This window comes from Nicotiana tabacum, chromosome 23, assembly GCF_000715075.1.
Source record: "Nicotiana tabacum cultivar K326 chromosome 23, ASM71507v2, whole genome shotgun sequence".
NCBI lineage: Eukaryota > Viridiplantae > Streptophyta > Magnoliopsida > Solanales > Solanaceae > Nicotiana > Nicotiana tabacum.
Genome location: NC_134102.1, coordinates 126,828,148 through 126,846,018, shown reverse-complemented (window position 1 = coordinate 126,846,018; position 17,871 = coordinate 126,828,148). Strand labels below are relative to the sequence as shown.

At 36.2% G+C, this 17,871-nt stretch overlaps 1 protein-coding gene across 1 annotated transcript; it reads right to left on the bottom strand.

Annotated features, from left to right (window-relative positions):
- LOC107769485 (SNARE-interacting protein KEULE) lies at window positions 1-14,814 on the bottom strand. The gene is made up of 21 exons (XM_016588739.2): window positions 14,422-14,814; window positions 10,953-11,011; window positions 10,211-10,292; window positions 9,112-9,190; window positions 7,130-7,180; window positions 6,263-6,359; window positions 6,148-6,180; window positions 4,873-4,998; window positions 4,612-4,803; window positions 4,436-4,519; window positions 4,257-4,355; window positions 4,100-4,176; window positions 3,668-3,764; window positions 2,528-2,653; window positions 2,359-2,454; window positions 1,885-2,004; window positions 1,725-1,802; window positions 1,205-1,401; window positions 948-1,038; window positions 729-818; window positions 1-373 (listed from the first exon to the last, which is right to left on the bottom strand). Exons 1-21 carry the CDS (start codon window positions 14,492-14,494, stop codon window positions 320-322), a joined length of 2,001 nt encoding a protein of 666 aa, XP_016444225.1. The 5' UTR covers window positions 14,495-14,814; the 3' UTR covers window positions 1-319.
- Between the last annotated feature and the right edge of the window lie 3,057 nt (window positions 14,815-17,871).

The window sequence follows — 17,871 nt, the reverse complement described above, 5'->3', positions numbered from 1 at the left end:
TTTTTCTTCCAAATGGCCCTCTATATTAACAGAAATGACATTATACACACAATGCAGTCTTGAATGGGACCTATAAAAATGATACAACACACCCAAAAATCCCTCTTTTTTTTGGCTCATAGATAAAGCATAACTTGTGGCATAACATTCTAGGGAATCTGAATGCTCCCGCAACTCTGCATTACCCTTCAGCGTGCCAGACATCTACCAGAAGACGTCAAAAATGGAAATGAATCAACGTAGTTCGGTATGGTTACAATTGGAAAGACAGCCTCGGAACTAAGAGAATTTGCTTGCAATCTCCACCAACAATTCATTTCTAGATCTGCAAATCATCCAATGAGAGTTCATCTGCAGTCAAGAGCTTTAATTTCTGCAACAAAATCAACCATCACAAGTCAGTGTGAGCATTTATATCTTAAACTTCAACCCTGATACTGCATTATCGGAAACCCAACATATAGAACTTGAAAGGGTACGATAAGTTGAGCACTACAACTAGTGCTCCAATTAACAAATCATGGAGTCCAGAGATTCACGTGTCTCCAGCTTTTCTACAAATGTTATTTGTGGTCCAAAATAATGCAAGAGAAGCAGGTACGCAAGAAAAATGTAAAACAAGACTCAGGAAAGGACAGGTCTTATCGAAGATACTCGACGCGATCGCCTTCCATTTTTACAGAAACCAACAATTAGCAGTGTGGGAGGAAGCAGATGGAGTGTCATACCGTAATGAATTGTGGAGGGTCATCGAGGCTCGATGAACCTAGAACTACTTCTCTCTTCAGCTTCGTAGTTAACTTATGACAAGCCCGCAACTGAAAACCATAGAAGGAAATAACTTTAAGATTAACGCATGTCACATTTAATCTTAAAACATTAAAACCCTACCAAGAAAACCAAATATGAGCCTAACACAGAAAGTGTAAAGTTTGAGAAAATAATACCTCTGATCGTGTAGCCCCACCAACTATAAATACAAAAATACGTTGACCCATTTTCTTGAAATCACTTGATGCATGCCTCAGAATTGAATCACTACAAGAAAATGAAAGAATTCAGACTGCTAATCCCCTCAGGTGCAAGATTCGCTAGTGGGCAAATGTGCAGTGGAAAGGGAAAACCAGCACTTCCTTTCAATAATTGCCTAGTGTTGGCACAAATGATATCATGACGTATAATGGTCAGGTGCAATAAGATGTACCTTGAATAACCATCATCAGAATTTCGAGGGCGGGCCCACGTAGCCGTCCTTCTCGATCTCATTGAATGAGGTGTTGGAACTTGATTTGCTTGTACTGATGCAGACTGAGAGGTCCCATGAAAAGTTGGACTTGGATCATTCATGCAGGGATAATCATTCTTTGGTAGTTCCCCTTTACTGAGTTTTTCAACAAGTTCCTGCAAGATAAGAAAAGCTTTGATCAGTTATCTCAACCAACACAAAGCAGTGACTCTGGACCCTGATATTAGATTTTCTTCTAACTGTGGGAGCTAATAGTCATGTCCACTGAACTTTGTTCTTTGTCCCTTTTTTTTGTTGGTTTTGGTGGTGGTGGTGGTGGTGGTGGGTGGGGTGGGGGGATTGTGAGGGGAGAGGAATGCGGAAGCGACCTGAATTGTCAAGTATTGACATATTTGGCTTTACATCTAGAACAATGACGACCAAACATAGTCAGAATCAGCCATTCATAGATATGGTGTTTACACCCCATGTCGCCTACCTCTATCATTGGGTAAAAACGAGACAATTGCCATGTTGCTGCTTCATCGGTACGGTCTTTTCTAGCAGCGTGCTTCTTCTGTCATAAAAAATAGAACAAGGAAATCTACATCAGTAGGAGCTCATCATAAATGAAAAGCATTTCACAGCCAATCGTGTACCTTGTGAACGTCAAACTTGAGAGAGAAAGGTCCTAGTGAGCTTTTCTTATTATCCGATGATCCCTCCAGCAATCTCATATTGTACACAGCATTCATGTCATCTTGGGGCAATCTCGCCAACTAAAGGGATAAGAATGTGAATGCTCATATGTACAAAATAGTCACCATAGAATTAGAGCAGTGTTGTCAACCATTCAGAATAGTATTAAAGTAAAATCAAATAGTCAATGCAGTTCCACAAGACACAAGTTAACATGAAAAGGAATCAGAATTAAACAATGCCGATAGATGAGAATTCAAATCAAACAGCAAAATTGTGTTTTGGACCACTGAGAAGACCATAACATGCAGTAGCGACCACTTTATTTAGGTTTTCAAGCTGTTAGTAGTTCACCCAAGAATAAAAGAATCTCCAACATATGGTGATATACTTATCCGAAATAAGATATTAGAGATACAACATAAATCACCAACCTCCATTAACTTGGAGAGTTTGTCACTTTCAAGCTTCTCAGGATGAACAGCTGCATAAATCATCATTAACCGTAACTTGTTTTCCCGTGTCACATCCTGCAGACCAAAGCTAATTGCTCAGATAAACAGATCTACATTATGGAGGTCTAACAACCTATACCATCTCTACCTGATTAACCCTCAGGAAATTGATCAGATCCTTAGTTCCTGCATCTCCGAAAACAAGGTTCTGCTCTAATTGTCCAATTTCTTTTAGACTTGACTCCCTAATAATTCTGTTTAGCTTCCCAGCAATCTGGATTAGGGGGAAAAAGGCATGGTCATCACAACACACTGAAGACGTCTTCAATAAAAGATTTTATCCACCATATCCACAAACTCTAAATTAATATGTGCTCAAGTAACAGATGACCTATTAAAGGTTATTCCACCAGCACACATAAAATCAAAGAATTACTCTACAGCTACTCAGAACGTCCCCTGACCAGTCACCATCACAATGAAACTTTCCTCACCAAAGATAAACTCATAGATCACACAGAATAATGTGCTAGCTCAAGTGAAGCAATGGAAAATACAGTGTGTTTTAATACTTGCAAGGGTAAATGGATCATTGCAGCAACCTGTTCATGTGCATTTAACTTTTCTTTTTCTTTTTTCTGGATAAGATGTGGCAACGATTTATCAGAAGATGCCATCATTTTTCCGACACTTGTTAATAGTATCTGGATGTGTTTCTTATATATGTCTTCCTCTCTATCTAATACAACAGAGTTTGAGTAGGTATAAGAAGTGAGTAAATCTGACTAGCATCTTAGAGGAATAAGAATAAAAATTGAGTGGAAGACAGAATCAACACGTCTTGCACTCTTAGGGATAATAGATGTTGATCAAATATATTTCACCTCCATTTTTTATGTTGTTTAAGATAGTTTTGACTAGGCATGCAAATTGACTTAATTTGACTTGCTTTGACTAGGCATGCAAATTGACTTAATTTGACTTGCATTTTATATAAGTAGAGTAATGTTAATATAGTTGGAAAAATAATAAGGAAAATTGGATTAGATGAAACATGTTAGCATACAATCCCAAATGCCTGTAGTCTTTCATAAACAATTTCTAAAAATTTAGATGATAAAATTACACAGAGCAAGAGCCTACAGCAGTTCACAATAAGGCTTAATGAATTACATAAAAATTGTCTCTTATAGCATCTTTAGTTGCTTTACATTCAAAAGTGCAGATAAAGCATCAAATTTCATACTTAAAAAATCTAACCACCGAGTGAAATTTTCAGAAGACTCACATCAACATGGAGGGAGAGCTTCTCAATTTGTTCACTGTATTGAGGTAAAGCCTGAACCATCTTTTGCAAATCCCGTGTAGATAATTGACCACCGTCTCTACAATTTCGAGAAAAAGTGGAGTAAGCAACATAACCTATCAGAGTTAGAATCTAAAGAATAAATGGATAAGACGTTTTCTAGTAGATGAAGATAGCCTAACAGGTGTCCAACTTGTAAATATAAAGTTTTCGATTTAGATTGCTACAGCATCTCATATACTCTCAGGTCACCCATTGTCCGAATCAACTAGAATCCTAGATACTTACATCCCAGATATCACTTCTTGCAGATTGCATAGATTTTTTATTTGTATCATGACAAAGCATTTTCCCAGACGCATTAAATTGAGAAAGTTCAGAAAAGATCTCATAAACTGCGTAATTGCGACTGACCTTGAACCTTGATGCATTTGAGCAGCTTTATTCTTTGACACAAAGTTTGTCATCTTCTCATGCAACCTCTCACTAGCCTGACAAACCAATTACTGGTTAGAGATAGCATAAACACATCCTATTCCAGATTTAAAAGCTAGTTATGCACAAGACCTACATCTGCAATGTGTGCATGGCGGAGCTCTAACCAAATAGGATCATGATCCTCCAAAAGAACCTCTTTCTTCTCAGGAGGGCCACCTGCTTTGCCAGGAACCTAGCCTTACAGTAAAATGTCACTCTTTAGGTAGATTCAACAGCATTTCCCATTATAGAGACTCAGAAGGCACAACTCACCTCATGCACATATTTATTTCCCTCCATGTTTAACAAGTCATGGCACATCGCATCATATGTCCACTCATGTATAATGGGAGCAATCTGTAACACAAAGGGTGATAGAGAAGCATGTCAAGAAAATGAAAAATAGACAAGATTACCATGAGAATGGAGGAAACAACATCAACTAAAACCTGGTCTACTGATCTATCCAGAATAAGCAACTCGCATGTTTCTGTCTGCGGAAAGTGAGGAAGAGTAGATTTGTACTTAGTAAGAGAATTCCAAACAGCAGCTGCAAGCTTTGTAGGAATTAAATCCCGAAAGGTTGTCATGGTAGTAGGATCAAGCGATTTCGCAGCGCGGTAGCGCACATAAGGAAATTCCTGTAGAAATTAATTTTAGCAAGGGCGTCTCTATGCTCGGAAGCTCCAGATCAAGGTCTAAATGCTTACCCGTAATGAAGCAAAAACTGTAGCAATACGGTTGGCCATCACATTCAAACACAAATCACCCTTTCGAGAACCTTCATCATCTCCATAAAGTTCTTCAAGCGCCCTCTCATTATCGGTGGTAAAACACTATAGGGTAACATGCATGTGTAAGGAAGTGATAGATCGATTACAAAGTCTCAGAGAGATGGTTTATCAACTATAGGACCAAATTAGTAAATTATACAAAAGAATTTCCTAGACAATGCATTGCTGAAGGGCCACCTTCCCCCCCTATAATCTCATTTCTCATTCAGATTAGCGACAAAAGATTAAGTAAGAAGCTTTGAAAATCCTGGAACTGACAACTAGAACACAGTTGTTAAACTCTAGATATATAAAACAATGTAACTTTTGTTTTCATGTCGAATCATTTCAAGTTGTTAACTGGGTGAGCCATGGAAAGTAAGAAATGAGAGCTAAGAAAAGATTTCACTCAATCAAATATGGGTGTGCCTTCACTGCGAAAGAACTAGAGTGGATAAAAAATAATGAGTTAGGAAAAAGCTCCAGACTGAGCCCCAGGGCTTTGGTTCAATTGTAACAGTAGCTTAATGTCTAGGTTAGACACATGTCACGAGTTCGAACCCTACCATGGGCTCATTATCACCCGAGTTACAAGCTATACGCCAGCTGGGCCTTGAGGATTTCTCGGTTAAAAAGCTACAGACTAGGTGATAATTCATACGTGTAATAACTGCATGGAAGAGGATAAAAGTGCTTGAGAGCCAAGGGGATATCATCAGGATATCAAATGAATAATTGGACCTATCATGTTCTTTTTTCCTTTCACATGCATACACCACGGAAGGAAGAGAGGAATTGATAAACTACATAAAGTTCCTTTATTATCACGTTCTTTCTCTAAATATGAAGGAAAAGCAAAATTCAGGTATGACATCCAACTGGGCATGATGTTATTTAACTCTGGTTCTTCGAAAAATATCAAGAAAAAGGATCAACCCATTTTGCAACGTCATAGATCAGTATTCTATACAGCCCCCAGGGAAAAATCTGCTGGCAAAAATATGCCACATTTAAAGCTGTTGCATTGAAATACCTTCTTACCATAGGAAGTAACAGTCAAGAAGTTTGCTATATTACAATATGATCCTCGGTTTCTCGCAGCATCAGTGATAACAAAGGAAAGCCCCCCAGAACTTACATTATCTAGTTAAGCACGGGAATCAAAGCAGAGTATCACAAAATTCATGTTCTGACTGATGCATCATCACATACCTGGATATCATTAGCAAAATACTCCAAGTTCATCTGCATAACAAAACCCTCAATAAGAACTGTGACCAATTAAAACAATAAGAAGTAAAATATTTCACAAAAGAAGGATGATAACTTCTCTCAAGGCACCAATGCGAGACAGAACACTTGAATCCCTCTTTATGTAATTAACCAACTCTTTAGCAATAGGTGAACTAAAGAAGACAAATGCCCTGAAAATGAAATAAAGAAGAGTAGAGGATGAGAGAGAAAGAAAGGAGAAAAAATAACGAAAGCAAATCAGATTCTGACATCTAAGATATTAAAGTTTCCCTATCCTTGAAGTCAAATTTCCCTCCATCTTTAGAAAGGGAAGCTAAGGAATTGACAATCAGGCTTTAAGATATAGAGAATAGACCAGGTTGAGATAAACAGCCGGCTTCTCATACCATGAATATCCATATGTGCTCTCATTATCAAAAAAGGACAGAGTTCTAAATGCGGTGCGGGTAACTTATTAAACAGCTGTCTTCTCGCACAAGTTGCATTTAGGTGGGACTGTATCTGCACTATGTTATAGTGCATTCAGTAAAAAACAACGTGAAATTTCACAAAGAACAAATCTATCTTTAAGTTAATTACTGCATAGGGCAGTTTTGATAGAATCTTACTAGTCTAGACAAAAGCTCCTAGATATAAGAGAGTCCCGCAGAGAGATTGGACATACGGGGTTAAGTGATAAAACGTTTTATCAACATATACTCGGGGCAGCCTATTCTTCTCTCAAAATGTCCTCCGCCTATACATAGTATCTTTTTCCCCATCAAAAAGGATGTCAAGTAAATTCTTTCTTTCAATTATATGATTAGTGCATTTATAGCTATAATTCATTATTTCTATCAACGGAAATTAACAAACTAGTGCACAGCTGTTAGTAAAAATATATGCCCAAGACAAAAGGCTTTCAGAATGGAACTCAAGAGTAAGATATTTCAGGACGTACTTTCTGTACAAAGGTGATTTACCAGCCATGTCAGATAGAAACATCACAACACTGCAAACAAAAGAAAAGGTTAATGACAAGTTATGTATGTGTAAAGACAGAGAAGCTACCTCTACATATTTAAGTATAGATCAACAGCAAGACTGATATTAGTAAAAAGTACAGAAGGGCTAGCATGGTAATAACAACACTTATCAACAGAACTTCTACAACTAGCGTCACACAAATTTGTAGATCACCCTTGGAGAAGAACCAAAACAGAATGGTAAAACCTCTATTACAAATGGAGCTTGCGATAAGAGTGATTAAACTAATTGCTCGCAATATCTGTGTGTCTCTCTATACTCTGCATGATAACTTATATGCAAAGCAAATTCATAGACAAGATTACCTTTAAATGACGTTCATAGACAAGATTGCATATCAAAAGGAAGAGATAAAAAACAAAAGAAGAAAGAAAAATATTCACAGATAAGATACAAAGCCATACTCCTCCGCGATAAGGGTAAAAAGTTCATGATAATAAAACAAAAATTATCACATACTTAACATGCTGCAACCTCAAAGTTCTTAGTGACCCCAATTTAACTTCTATCGTCGTATATTATGGTGATGGATACCAAAACCGAAAGTAGAATAGAAGCTTGTAACTGATTACATCCCCCAGCACACTCTTGTTGCTGGTCATACATCTATAAAAGTTTACCTTACTTGTCAAAAAGAACTGAAGTAGAAAAGATTTACTAAGAGCGTATTCATTCATATTAGAACAAATGGTATAAGTCCTCAACAAATGGTATTAATTCATAGGAGGTGCGAGCGGTTGGCTCTGACGGATATGAGAAAGAGGTAGAGGGCGGCCTAAGAAGTATTGGGGAGAGCTGATCAGGCAAGACATGGCGCGACTCCAGCTCACCGAGGACATGTCCCTTGATAGGAAGGTACGGAGGGAAAGTATTAGGGTTGAAGGTTAGTAGGTAGTTGAGTGTTTTTCTATTCCGTTCCGTGTGTAAGTTTAGTCGGTCAGTGTCGTGTTATAGTATGCTAGTGGTACATGTTGTGCTCGTACTATTTTCTAGGACCTTGTCACTGCACTGATTATTGATATTGCTTTTTCATGTATATTTTCTGATTCTTAGCTCGTTGGCACTATCTTCCTGGTTATGTTGTTATTATTCTATTGTTGCTTTTCATCTTCTATCGGAAACAACTTCTCTACCCCAGGGTAGGGGTAAGGTCTACATATACACTACTCTCCCAAGATCCCACTTGTGGAATTATACTGGGTTGTTGTTGTTGTTGGTATAAGTCCTCAACAGTCATAATCAAAGTGTAAAAGGTTACTCCCTCCATCCGAATTTTATGTGACATCATTTGACTGGACAGGATTATAAATGCTAATTTTATTGGTATATCATATTGGTCAAAGTACATTTGTAAATAGGAAAACACTACAAGAGTTCAACTCCGAATAGTTCAGTAATTCGAATTCTAAATAATTTGTGGAATTTGTAAAAAATTAACATTGATGATTACATTGTGTCAAATATAAAGATTCCAAAATGAAGGTGTAACGATCAACTCAACAAATGTAATCAACGTATTCCATAAATATTTAAGCACCCACAATTAACCAAAAAAAAATGCTCGTTTGCAGCATTTTGCAACCTAATGTTGTTTCTTTTTTGTGATTTGCACTCTATCCTTTTATAGTTTTATGACTACTTAATATCTACCTTTTTTCTCAAAATCCTGAGTTCTTTGAGTTGCACTGTCAGTACATGCTTTTTGCCCCCTTCCATTTTATTTTCTTCTAAAAATCTACCCATGAGGTGGTGCAAATCAAGTGCACTGAGGGTACAAAATGAAAAGAACTTAATTTGCAACATAGAAACATAAACCTAAAAATGGTAGAGGATATGAAAGATTGAACTATATAAGGTAGGCAAAAAAAAAGAAATTATAAGGGGAGCATTCAGTACTTTTCTTTTGTTGGTTGGATGAAGTATATAGCATCCATCGAGGGGAGCGGCTGCCGTCGCTTGTATATGTCTTCAACCACTGCAGAAAAGATGCTTTTAAAGATCAAATTCAGTATCATACAAGAGAGGTAGACACTGAATTTGCAGAACCCCACACCTTCGCACTGAAGACCCAGCAGACGGCACATGCTAATTCACTTATTCAAGATCAATTTTCATTAACAATCATCTACCAATAGACAATAGTAACAGACAAACCACAGGATCGGAACATGCTATGGTGTTTGTCTCATGAAATTTTTGTTAGTTGCTATATTCTATAGCAATATGACTTTGTTTTATATTTTCCTCAGGCATTAATACATGTTTCTCCGGCCCAATTTTAGGTTTGACAATCTTTAACAGAAACGGGACAAAACCACAAGGCGACCAGTAAAAGAATATAGATTGCACCTACACCTTCAGAGGAAAAGATAATAATCCGCAGAAATGTCATGAATAAGGTAATTTTGCACCTTTATATATGCTAAACTGGAAAACATAGCTTGCTAAAATACAAGGGCACAAGAGAAAAATGGAGTAAAAACACTACATCCTATTCAGTAACATAAAGGTGAATAGGTTGAATTGAAGAGGGTAAGATTATAACTGTAACAGGGATATCACCCGCTACATGACACTACCAACATCATTTATGCTCTTTACTTCATTCTGTGACGCTACCAGCATGATCTTGTATACCTTCCAGTGAAACTTTTAAGACCACATAAACCCAGGAGAAAACAAAACAATTTGCATATTTAACTACATGTCGAGAGCCATCTATTCAATTTGGACATGTAAACTTAACTTTCGTATGTGCAAGTGTATACACAAAATACACAAGTATGTCTCACATCTGAAATCATGTTAAACTTATAGACAAATTTATTCTTTTTTGTTCTGATAAGGTAAACTTATACACAACCATCAGTACTTTTTTGATAGCCTCATTTTTTTTTTTTTTGATAACCATACACAACCATCAGTACTTGATTCATCAGCAAATCAAGACAGAAGTAAAAATGAATATCCATTAGACTGGTCTTTTAATACTTACATGAAACTCCTTCCTCTGTGATATCTGCCATCTTGCATGAGTATGACATTATTTTAACGGTTAGTTTGTCCATGATGAGTACCTGCAGGATAGAGGATCAATCAATAAGCTGTCTATAAGTTTCATCAACCTGTAGTCTTTTGGTAATTTAATAGAAGTATTTCCAGCCACTTCGACAAAAGTGGGGGCATAACCTAGGCATGAATTGGTATATAGACTTCTTACACTATTTATAACTACGATATATGACAAGCACCAACCAAAGCACGAAGTTGAAAAACCCCAGGACGAAACCTGAGTCCATTTATATAAATATCTGAGGCGTGAACTAACTAAAATGCTATAATTCCCAAAAGAGAAAAAAGGTTGAAGTAATGGTGATCACATCATAAATGCAACAGTAGCAGCATGTGAAATGCAACAAAAATCATTTCTAACCTCAAAGGCAGCAAATTGTGTCGGCGGGTGTGTGATGGCAGAAGAGTACAATTTGTACCATAAATGAGATCTATGAAATCTTACACATAAGACAAAGTTCCTAATATTTTTCCGAAAAATTGTTCCTAAAGAATACTAACAATAACATGATTAGTCCAGTGTCATAAAGCTAGGAGTTTTAAAATTTACAGCATTTGAATTGATAGGGAACAAGATTTTCATTTAATATCACATAATTTGCAGTACAAAATTTCATAAATGGAAGCATTTCTCCAAATTATGAAACAGATTGTAGTCGCTGTACCTTCCATGCTGATTTTGAGTCTTTTGACTTGGCTGACCTGAGCATTTCATATAGTAATCCTACAAAATATAGAAGGAAGTGGATGGAATAGGTTGATACAAACAGAATATTAGACGAATACACTTCATTGCAAGTGAAAATAAGTGAGGAAGAAATAAGACTCTTAAGGCAGAACTTGAGATCATCATTAATTACTAGAAACACATAATTTATCATGTATTTCTCATAAGAACAGGACAAGGCTGCATTAGTGCAACTTGAGGCTCTATCTGTAGAAATAGTAGGGAAAAATTAACTGGATGGAGATCTATAGCAGATCCTGAGGTGCATTAATTAGCAACACGCTGACATGAAATCATGGCGGAAAGAAGCAAGTAAAACTCTAAAAGTAAGAACCTTTTTCCCATTATTGCAATTTACAAACTAAGTTCATTAGTTTCTCATCTTGCAATGACCTATTATAAACATCATAATTGATCAAAAAAAAAATTAAAAATATAATATATATTCCAACTGAACACTGACAAATTCCTCTTAGAGCCACTCATCTAAAGCTTAGTCATATTTCAATAATTCTTGTTTTTTAGCAACATATTCAATGTAATATTCTTCCAGATGAAAAGGGAACTTGAACAAGAAATTACACATTCAGCCAGAGTGCTTAGCTAAACAGGGAAACAAACAGGGAGGTCGTTGTGATAGGCGCAGACAATTAAGGTTAAGATGCGTATCAACATTGTAGCTACTTCTTCGCACTTTAGTTGCAAAGCTTTTCCATTTACTCCTTGGGTGTCAATCTTTCTTTTATATGGTAAAACCTCATTCTCCCAACCCTCACCCGCAGGAGTCAACAGTGGTCCTTCCCTCTTTGCTTCCTCGTTGACTCGAACTCCCAGCATGTTAATCGGAAGTAGAGACTTCTTGTCACTAGAGCAACCTCATTTGTCTATTCCTAGAGTGACAATCTACTATATTCCCTTATAATATTAGTGCAACATTGGCAAAACAATTAAGCAAGGTGTTCAACTGAGTGAAATGGATATATAGAATTCATATAATCGACTCGAACTAGTTTGAAACCGAGGCTAGTTGATTGACTGAATGATTGTTCAATGGTTGCCACAAAAGCTTTCCTTATTCTTTTCTTGGCAAAACAAGTTGTTCAATGATTTTCAGCTCCATAAATGAGCATCCTCACGTCATAACCTCATTATATCTAGCAACTATTTGTTTGCTCCTAGCTTTAGACCGATGGAGTTTGAGCTCCTGCCATTGCTAGGCAGTCATTTGACTCATCTATCTATCTCACCACTAAACAGGGGAAAAAACACTAGTCACAAGTCCATTTTAAGTCTTGTCTATGGTTTTAGTGCCATTACTCTTGCCCTCCGCCTCTAGCCAACGAGTGCTAAGAAGTGACATTTGATTGCTGGCAGTAATAAGACTCCACACCCGTTGACTTCAAGTTTTCTAGATGCTTGAAACCAAATGCAATCCTAGCAGAGCCACCTCTAGAACCTATTCAAGCCAACTCTGACCTTGACTAACTCTAACTTCAAATTCTAGATTTTTCTGACAATTTTGCAACATGGTGCTAGATGAAAATAAGAGATATTCCCAGATTTGGTTGGCCAGCAAGTCTGAATCTTTTTCTGTTAGTAGTCACTATAACTGATTCCTAAAGCAGGAGGGTGATCGGGGCTTGGAAATTGATTTGTAAATCTATGTTCCACCTAAAGTTTCATGTTTTGCTTTGGTAGAAGCAAGGGAGAAGTTTTACTCAAGATAAATTGAAGAGGGGTATTTCACTATGTAACAGATGCTTTTTTTTGCAGTAGTTCTTCAGAGAATTGCAGCCATTTATTGTTATATTGCAGCTACACTTGGCAGATTACGTCTCTATTTCTCAACCTGTTTGGAGTAAGATGGGTAATGCCACAAGATGTCAAGCAACTTCTATAATGTTGGGAAGGACATAGGGTGGATAGCAGATGCAAATAGATTTGGAAGACTATTCCCATGCGTATCATCTAGACTGTGTGGCTTGAAACAAGCAGGAGGTGTGTTGAAGGGAAGGGTGAGAACATTTCTTTTGTCAAGTTTAAATGCTTACAGAACTTTTACTTCTGATGCAAAGGAAACACATTAGGATAGTATGTAACAGTTTTTGGATTTTTCCGGACTCTTTGAGTCAATAGTCAAAGTTTGATATTCTTTTTTTTTCTAATAACCATGGTGTCTGGGCCAGCTTGCGTGCACCTCGACTAATTCCACGCGATACCTGCCACCTCCCACCAGAATATTTTCTAAGTTTACACTAGAACAGAGGGTATAATTTCATTCTCACGTTGTTAGTACAGTAAACAACCAAGTAAGCTACAGTAGATAATGCTCGACATAGTGGAAGATAAAAGCCTTATTTTCTGAGTTTACACTAGAACAGAGAGTATAATTTCATTCTCACGTTGTTAGTACGGTAAACAACCAAGTAAGCTACAGTATATGATGCTCGACATAGTGGAAGATAAAAGCCGCAACAGTTGTCTAGACATTTAAGGGAATTTACACATGAAGAAGAAAACTCTTAACCATTTGCCAGAAAGGGAGACTCAGCACCAAATATCCTTAGGTTCATATGCTTCCCACAATATTATGCAACAACTTATTTTCAATAAGCTGCAGCACTCAAATCCAACACCATAAACCTCTGCCACCAATTTTATTATACTACCACCTAGAAGCAGTAAGAAAATCTTACATCACCACAAAACTTCAAGGCAATCACGTTAGATAATAACAAAGATTCTAACTTTTTCTTATAGTGATGCACAGTTCGAAACTCGGTGGATAATAGGCCCTACCCTCTACCCTTCTCCACTTAAATAGAAAGCTTTTGTCTGCTGCTGGGTTTAAACACATGAGATGAGCCTAATTTTAGGTCACTAATAATGAATATAACATACTATCCTGAGGACTCATTTTCACTCCAATCCATCTTATAACATTTTATCTTCCACAAAACGAAAAAAGAATCAATGACTTCTTTAATTAGATCACCAAACACTAATTCTCAAATGAACGTAAGCAAATTAATAAAAAATTAAGCATCCAATCATTCAACAAACTATGCCTCAATCCTGAACTAGTCCATTCCGCTTTATTCGAGCACATTTCATTACAGTAATGGTAAATTATTTGTCTTAAAAATTTAAGGATAATTACAATTTGTCTTAAAGAATCATTAGTAGCTACACAAATATATGTTACAGATTTCAACAGGAGCTGGAGTAATTAAAAATCCTCACACCACAATTTACGAGACTGGATCAAGATGAAGCATTTCTATTCAACTACAATTTTGATCATTAATACCCTTAAAGTAGCACCAAATTAGGCTGAAATCATATCATTTGGAAGCAAAAAGTTGAGCAAATTAAAATTAAGCAAATTATGAAAATAAAATACTCACTGTCACGGGAAACTTGCCGGAAGTACTTGTAATCGCTGCCCTGCGACGATGTATCGGAATCAGACATCGACATTTTTTAATTTTCACCGACAATAGTTTCAATTAAAAGTTTTCAATTATGTGTATGTATATCTCTCTCTTTGTGAGCTTTAATAATTGATCAATTTAACAGATCGTTGTGACTTGTGATCGAATTTGAAATTCTCAGTGGTTTAACAATCAAGAGAGAGAGAGAGAGAGAAAAAGGGGTTGAGTCGTAATATGAGGTAAATTTCGAACGTTGACTGTTGAAAGCCCCAAAGTTGAATTGTCTCCGACGCTATGACTATGACCCGAAATTCACATTGTCGGGAGATTGAACCGGGTCGAACGGGTATGTAGCCGCCGTCCAAACGCCGTTTCGAAAAGAATAAAGTGGCTTCGAAAAGAATTAAGTGGATTAAAATACCAGGTCAAATTATCTAATTTGTAGTCTCACCTCAAATTATTTCTTAATCTTTAACATATTTGAAAATTACATAAGAAGTACTTAAATTCTTCATTTGTTAGAATAGACAAATTCAACAAGTGTTTAAAAAAAATCAAAAAAATAATGTTTGACTCCAAAATAATAATAGTATCATAAAAAATAAAATAAAGTGAAACTCCCATTTAAAGAACCAAAGGAATTTTATTATACTAGACCTTTTGTTTCACTTTGTTTGAACCTTTTCAAGGTTAAATTGACTAATTCTCAGCATAAATTCGGATATAAATTATTTAAGTTTCTTTAAAAATAAAATTTACATATCTAAAAACTATATAAAAAGTACTATAAATCATAATAATTAACAATTTAAAATATTTATAAACTATTTACACAAAATATGATCAAATAAAATATTCTTTGACTCTCCAAATAGTAATAAGTTTATTCCTATTTAAACGAATATATTAGAGTATTATTTTTAAAAGGTTAACTATAAGAAAATGTGACATATTAGTTTTTACATGATCTATAAAGATATACTATATTTTTGAAATGTCTTTCAACGGAAGTCATACGGAGCTTTGTTTTGATAGGGAACAAAAAAGATGTTCACAAAAGAAACTGCCAGGAATATGTAGCTAAGACCCGATTAGGAAAGTCTGGAGAATTACGGTTAAACACCTGGCTTTGATTGTTTCAGAAACAATGCCATATTAAGAAAATTATGCACGCGGTTAAGTTGTAGACGCGGTTAAGTTTCTTCCTAATTCTGGAACATTAGAATCATTTGTGTATGTCAATATTAGAGGTGAAGGCTGTTAAAATCGTATCTTTTAATACGAAAAATCTTTGATTAATCTTCATGATATTCAAGGATGATATGCAAGGATGGAGCTAGCATTTGAGTTATAGATTCGACAAAATCAGTAACTTTAATCTAAATCTTTTATTTGTCTTAAGAAATCACTATATATATGAATTGTTAATTCAAAAATCAGTTATTTAAACGAACTGTATTCTCGAATCTATAAACTTCAAATTCTAGTTTCGTTTCGAATGATACGAGCTTAAAAGCACGTTGGTCGAACGACAACCTAGAAGGACGAGTAATACAAATTGAAGTTCATGTATTACATTTGGTGAAACCACCATGCATGATCGCGACTATATCAACTACTCCTTAAGGATTAGTATGGGATTTATCACACAATCATTTAAAAAGAAAAAATGGGTAATAATTTGGCCACCAACTTTACTTCCAAAAAGAGACTTGTTTATCAAAAAAAACGGATAAAGTTGAATTTGTACGTAGTTCTAAAGGTATGTGGTATAACTTGACACAAATCTTAAGAGTAAATAGAAATATCGAGTGTTAGCCGTAGAGAACAAAAAATAAGCAAAGTTGGAAAGAAGTGTTGGTAATCTGTATTCAAAATCAGAAAATCATGTAAAGTAAAAGAGAAACACAAATGCATAGGAAGAACAAAATTAAATCCGAGCCCACTGAATTCACAGTGTATCCTTAAGGAATTTAATCCCCTCACTGTTGCCCAAGGTATACGGATTAATTCCTCCCAGGATAGAACGGAATAACTATTCTGTGATAGAGGCACTTCAAATCACAAAACTTCAGCGAACTCAACAAACAGAGCAAATCACACTTGACACTTATATTTATTTAGAAAATAATGCAACGATGTAAAAAAGAGGGGAGAAGATTTCAGATTTTCCATTTTTTTAAAATGAGGCCAAGCCTCTAAATTTATAGACAAAGGAAGGGTGAGATGGAGAGGTGCAATCCAAAAGGTGCCTCTTCCATTTCTCATTCACACCATTTAAAGAAAAAACGCAACAATCCCCCACATAAATGGGAAATGGACATATGGGAAAACAACATGCATGAAAATACTGTGTGATTTGCAAATAAGGATTAATCACATCTGGATAAGTAGGTTTTTCTTTGAACTTTCCGTAGTGAACTTATGTCGGATATACTCGGTCAATCGGTAGATTTGATATCTTTGAACCGTCGAGCTTTGGTGTATACCTAGACAACCATAAGTCACACAATCAATCCTTAATCGTCTTTGGTTCTCACGGTTGTGTTCGTTTCAGCCATGAATACCGTCTGATTTTATGAGTGCTTAAAGAATGGGCCTTTACTTTCATTCCCCTTAAAGCGACTTACACTTCACACTCACATAGGTGATTTCTAAACGTGTAATCCTATAGACATACTACCTGGTCATATCCTGCCAGACTTAGCAAATCATTAAAAAGCTTTAAGCTTTATTGACTCATCAAAAAGCCTTAATGTTTTACCTTAATTTCTGAACATTGTCTTCATCACGAGAATGGGTTGAGTTATTTGACAATGTTGAACTGTCATTCATAACTTTGTTTGATCTCTTTGAACCTAGCTCTTGGGATCTCCAGTCTGCTAGGTAGAGTTACCGCCATGATGACTTGTCTTAGGCCTTAGCCCCATTCCTTTCGATGATCTTTCAACTACCTCTCTAAATAGGCCTTTTGTAAGTGGATCCGACATGTTATCTCTTAACTTTACGTAGTCAATCGTGATAACATCACTAGAGAATAGTTGTCTAACGGTATTATGTCTCCGTCGAATATGACGAGATTTTCCGTTATACATAAGGCTCCTTGCCCTTCCTATTGCCGCTTGACTATCGCAATGTATACATATAGGTGCCAAAGGTTTGGGCCAAAATTAAATATCTTCCAAGAAATTTCGGAGCCATTCAGCTTCTTCACCGGCCTTATCTAAGGCTATAAACTCAGCCTCCACTGTAGAGCGGTCAATACACAGTTGTTTGGATGATTTTCAAGACATTGCTTCTCCACCGACTGTTTAAAATCGGTTGAACCGGTGATCTAATTTGCATCACTATACCCCTCTATTATCGCGGGATACTTATTGTAGTGCAAAGCATAATTTGGAATATATTTCAAATACCTCAAAA

Coding starts and splice junctions, on each gene's coding strand:
- LOC107769485 (XM_016588739.2), bottom strand. CDS start 14,494: ATGTCGATGTCTGATTCCGATACATCGTCGCAGGGCAGCGATTACAAG. Junction 10,293..10,952: donor ACTCAAAATCAGCATGGAAG/GTACAGCGACTA, acceptor TCTATCCTGCAG/GTACTCATCATGGACAAACT. Junction 6,360..7,129: donor AAATCACCTTTGTACAGAAA/GTACGTCCTGAA, acceptor TTTCATTTTCAG/GGCATTTGTCTTCTTTAGTT.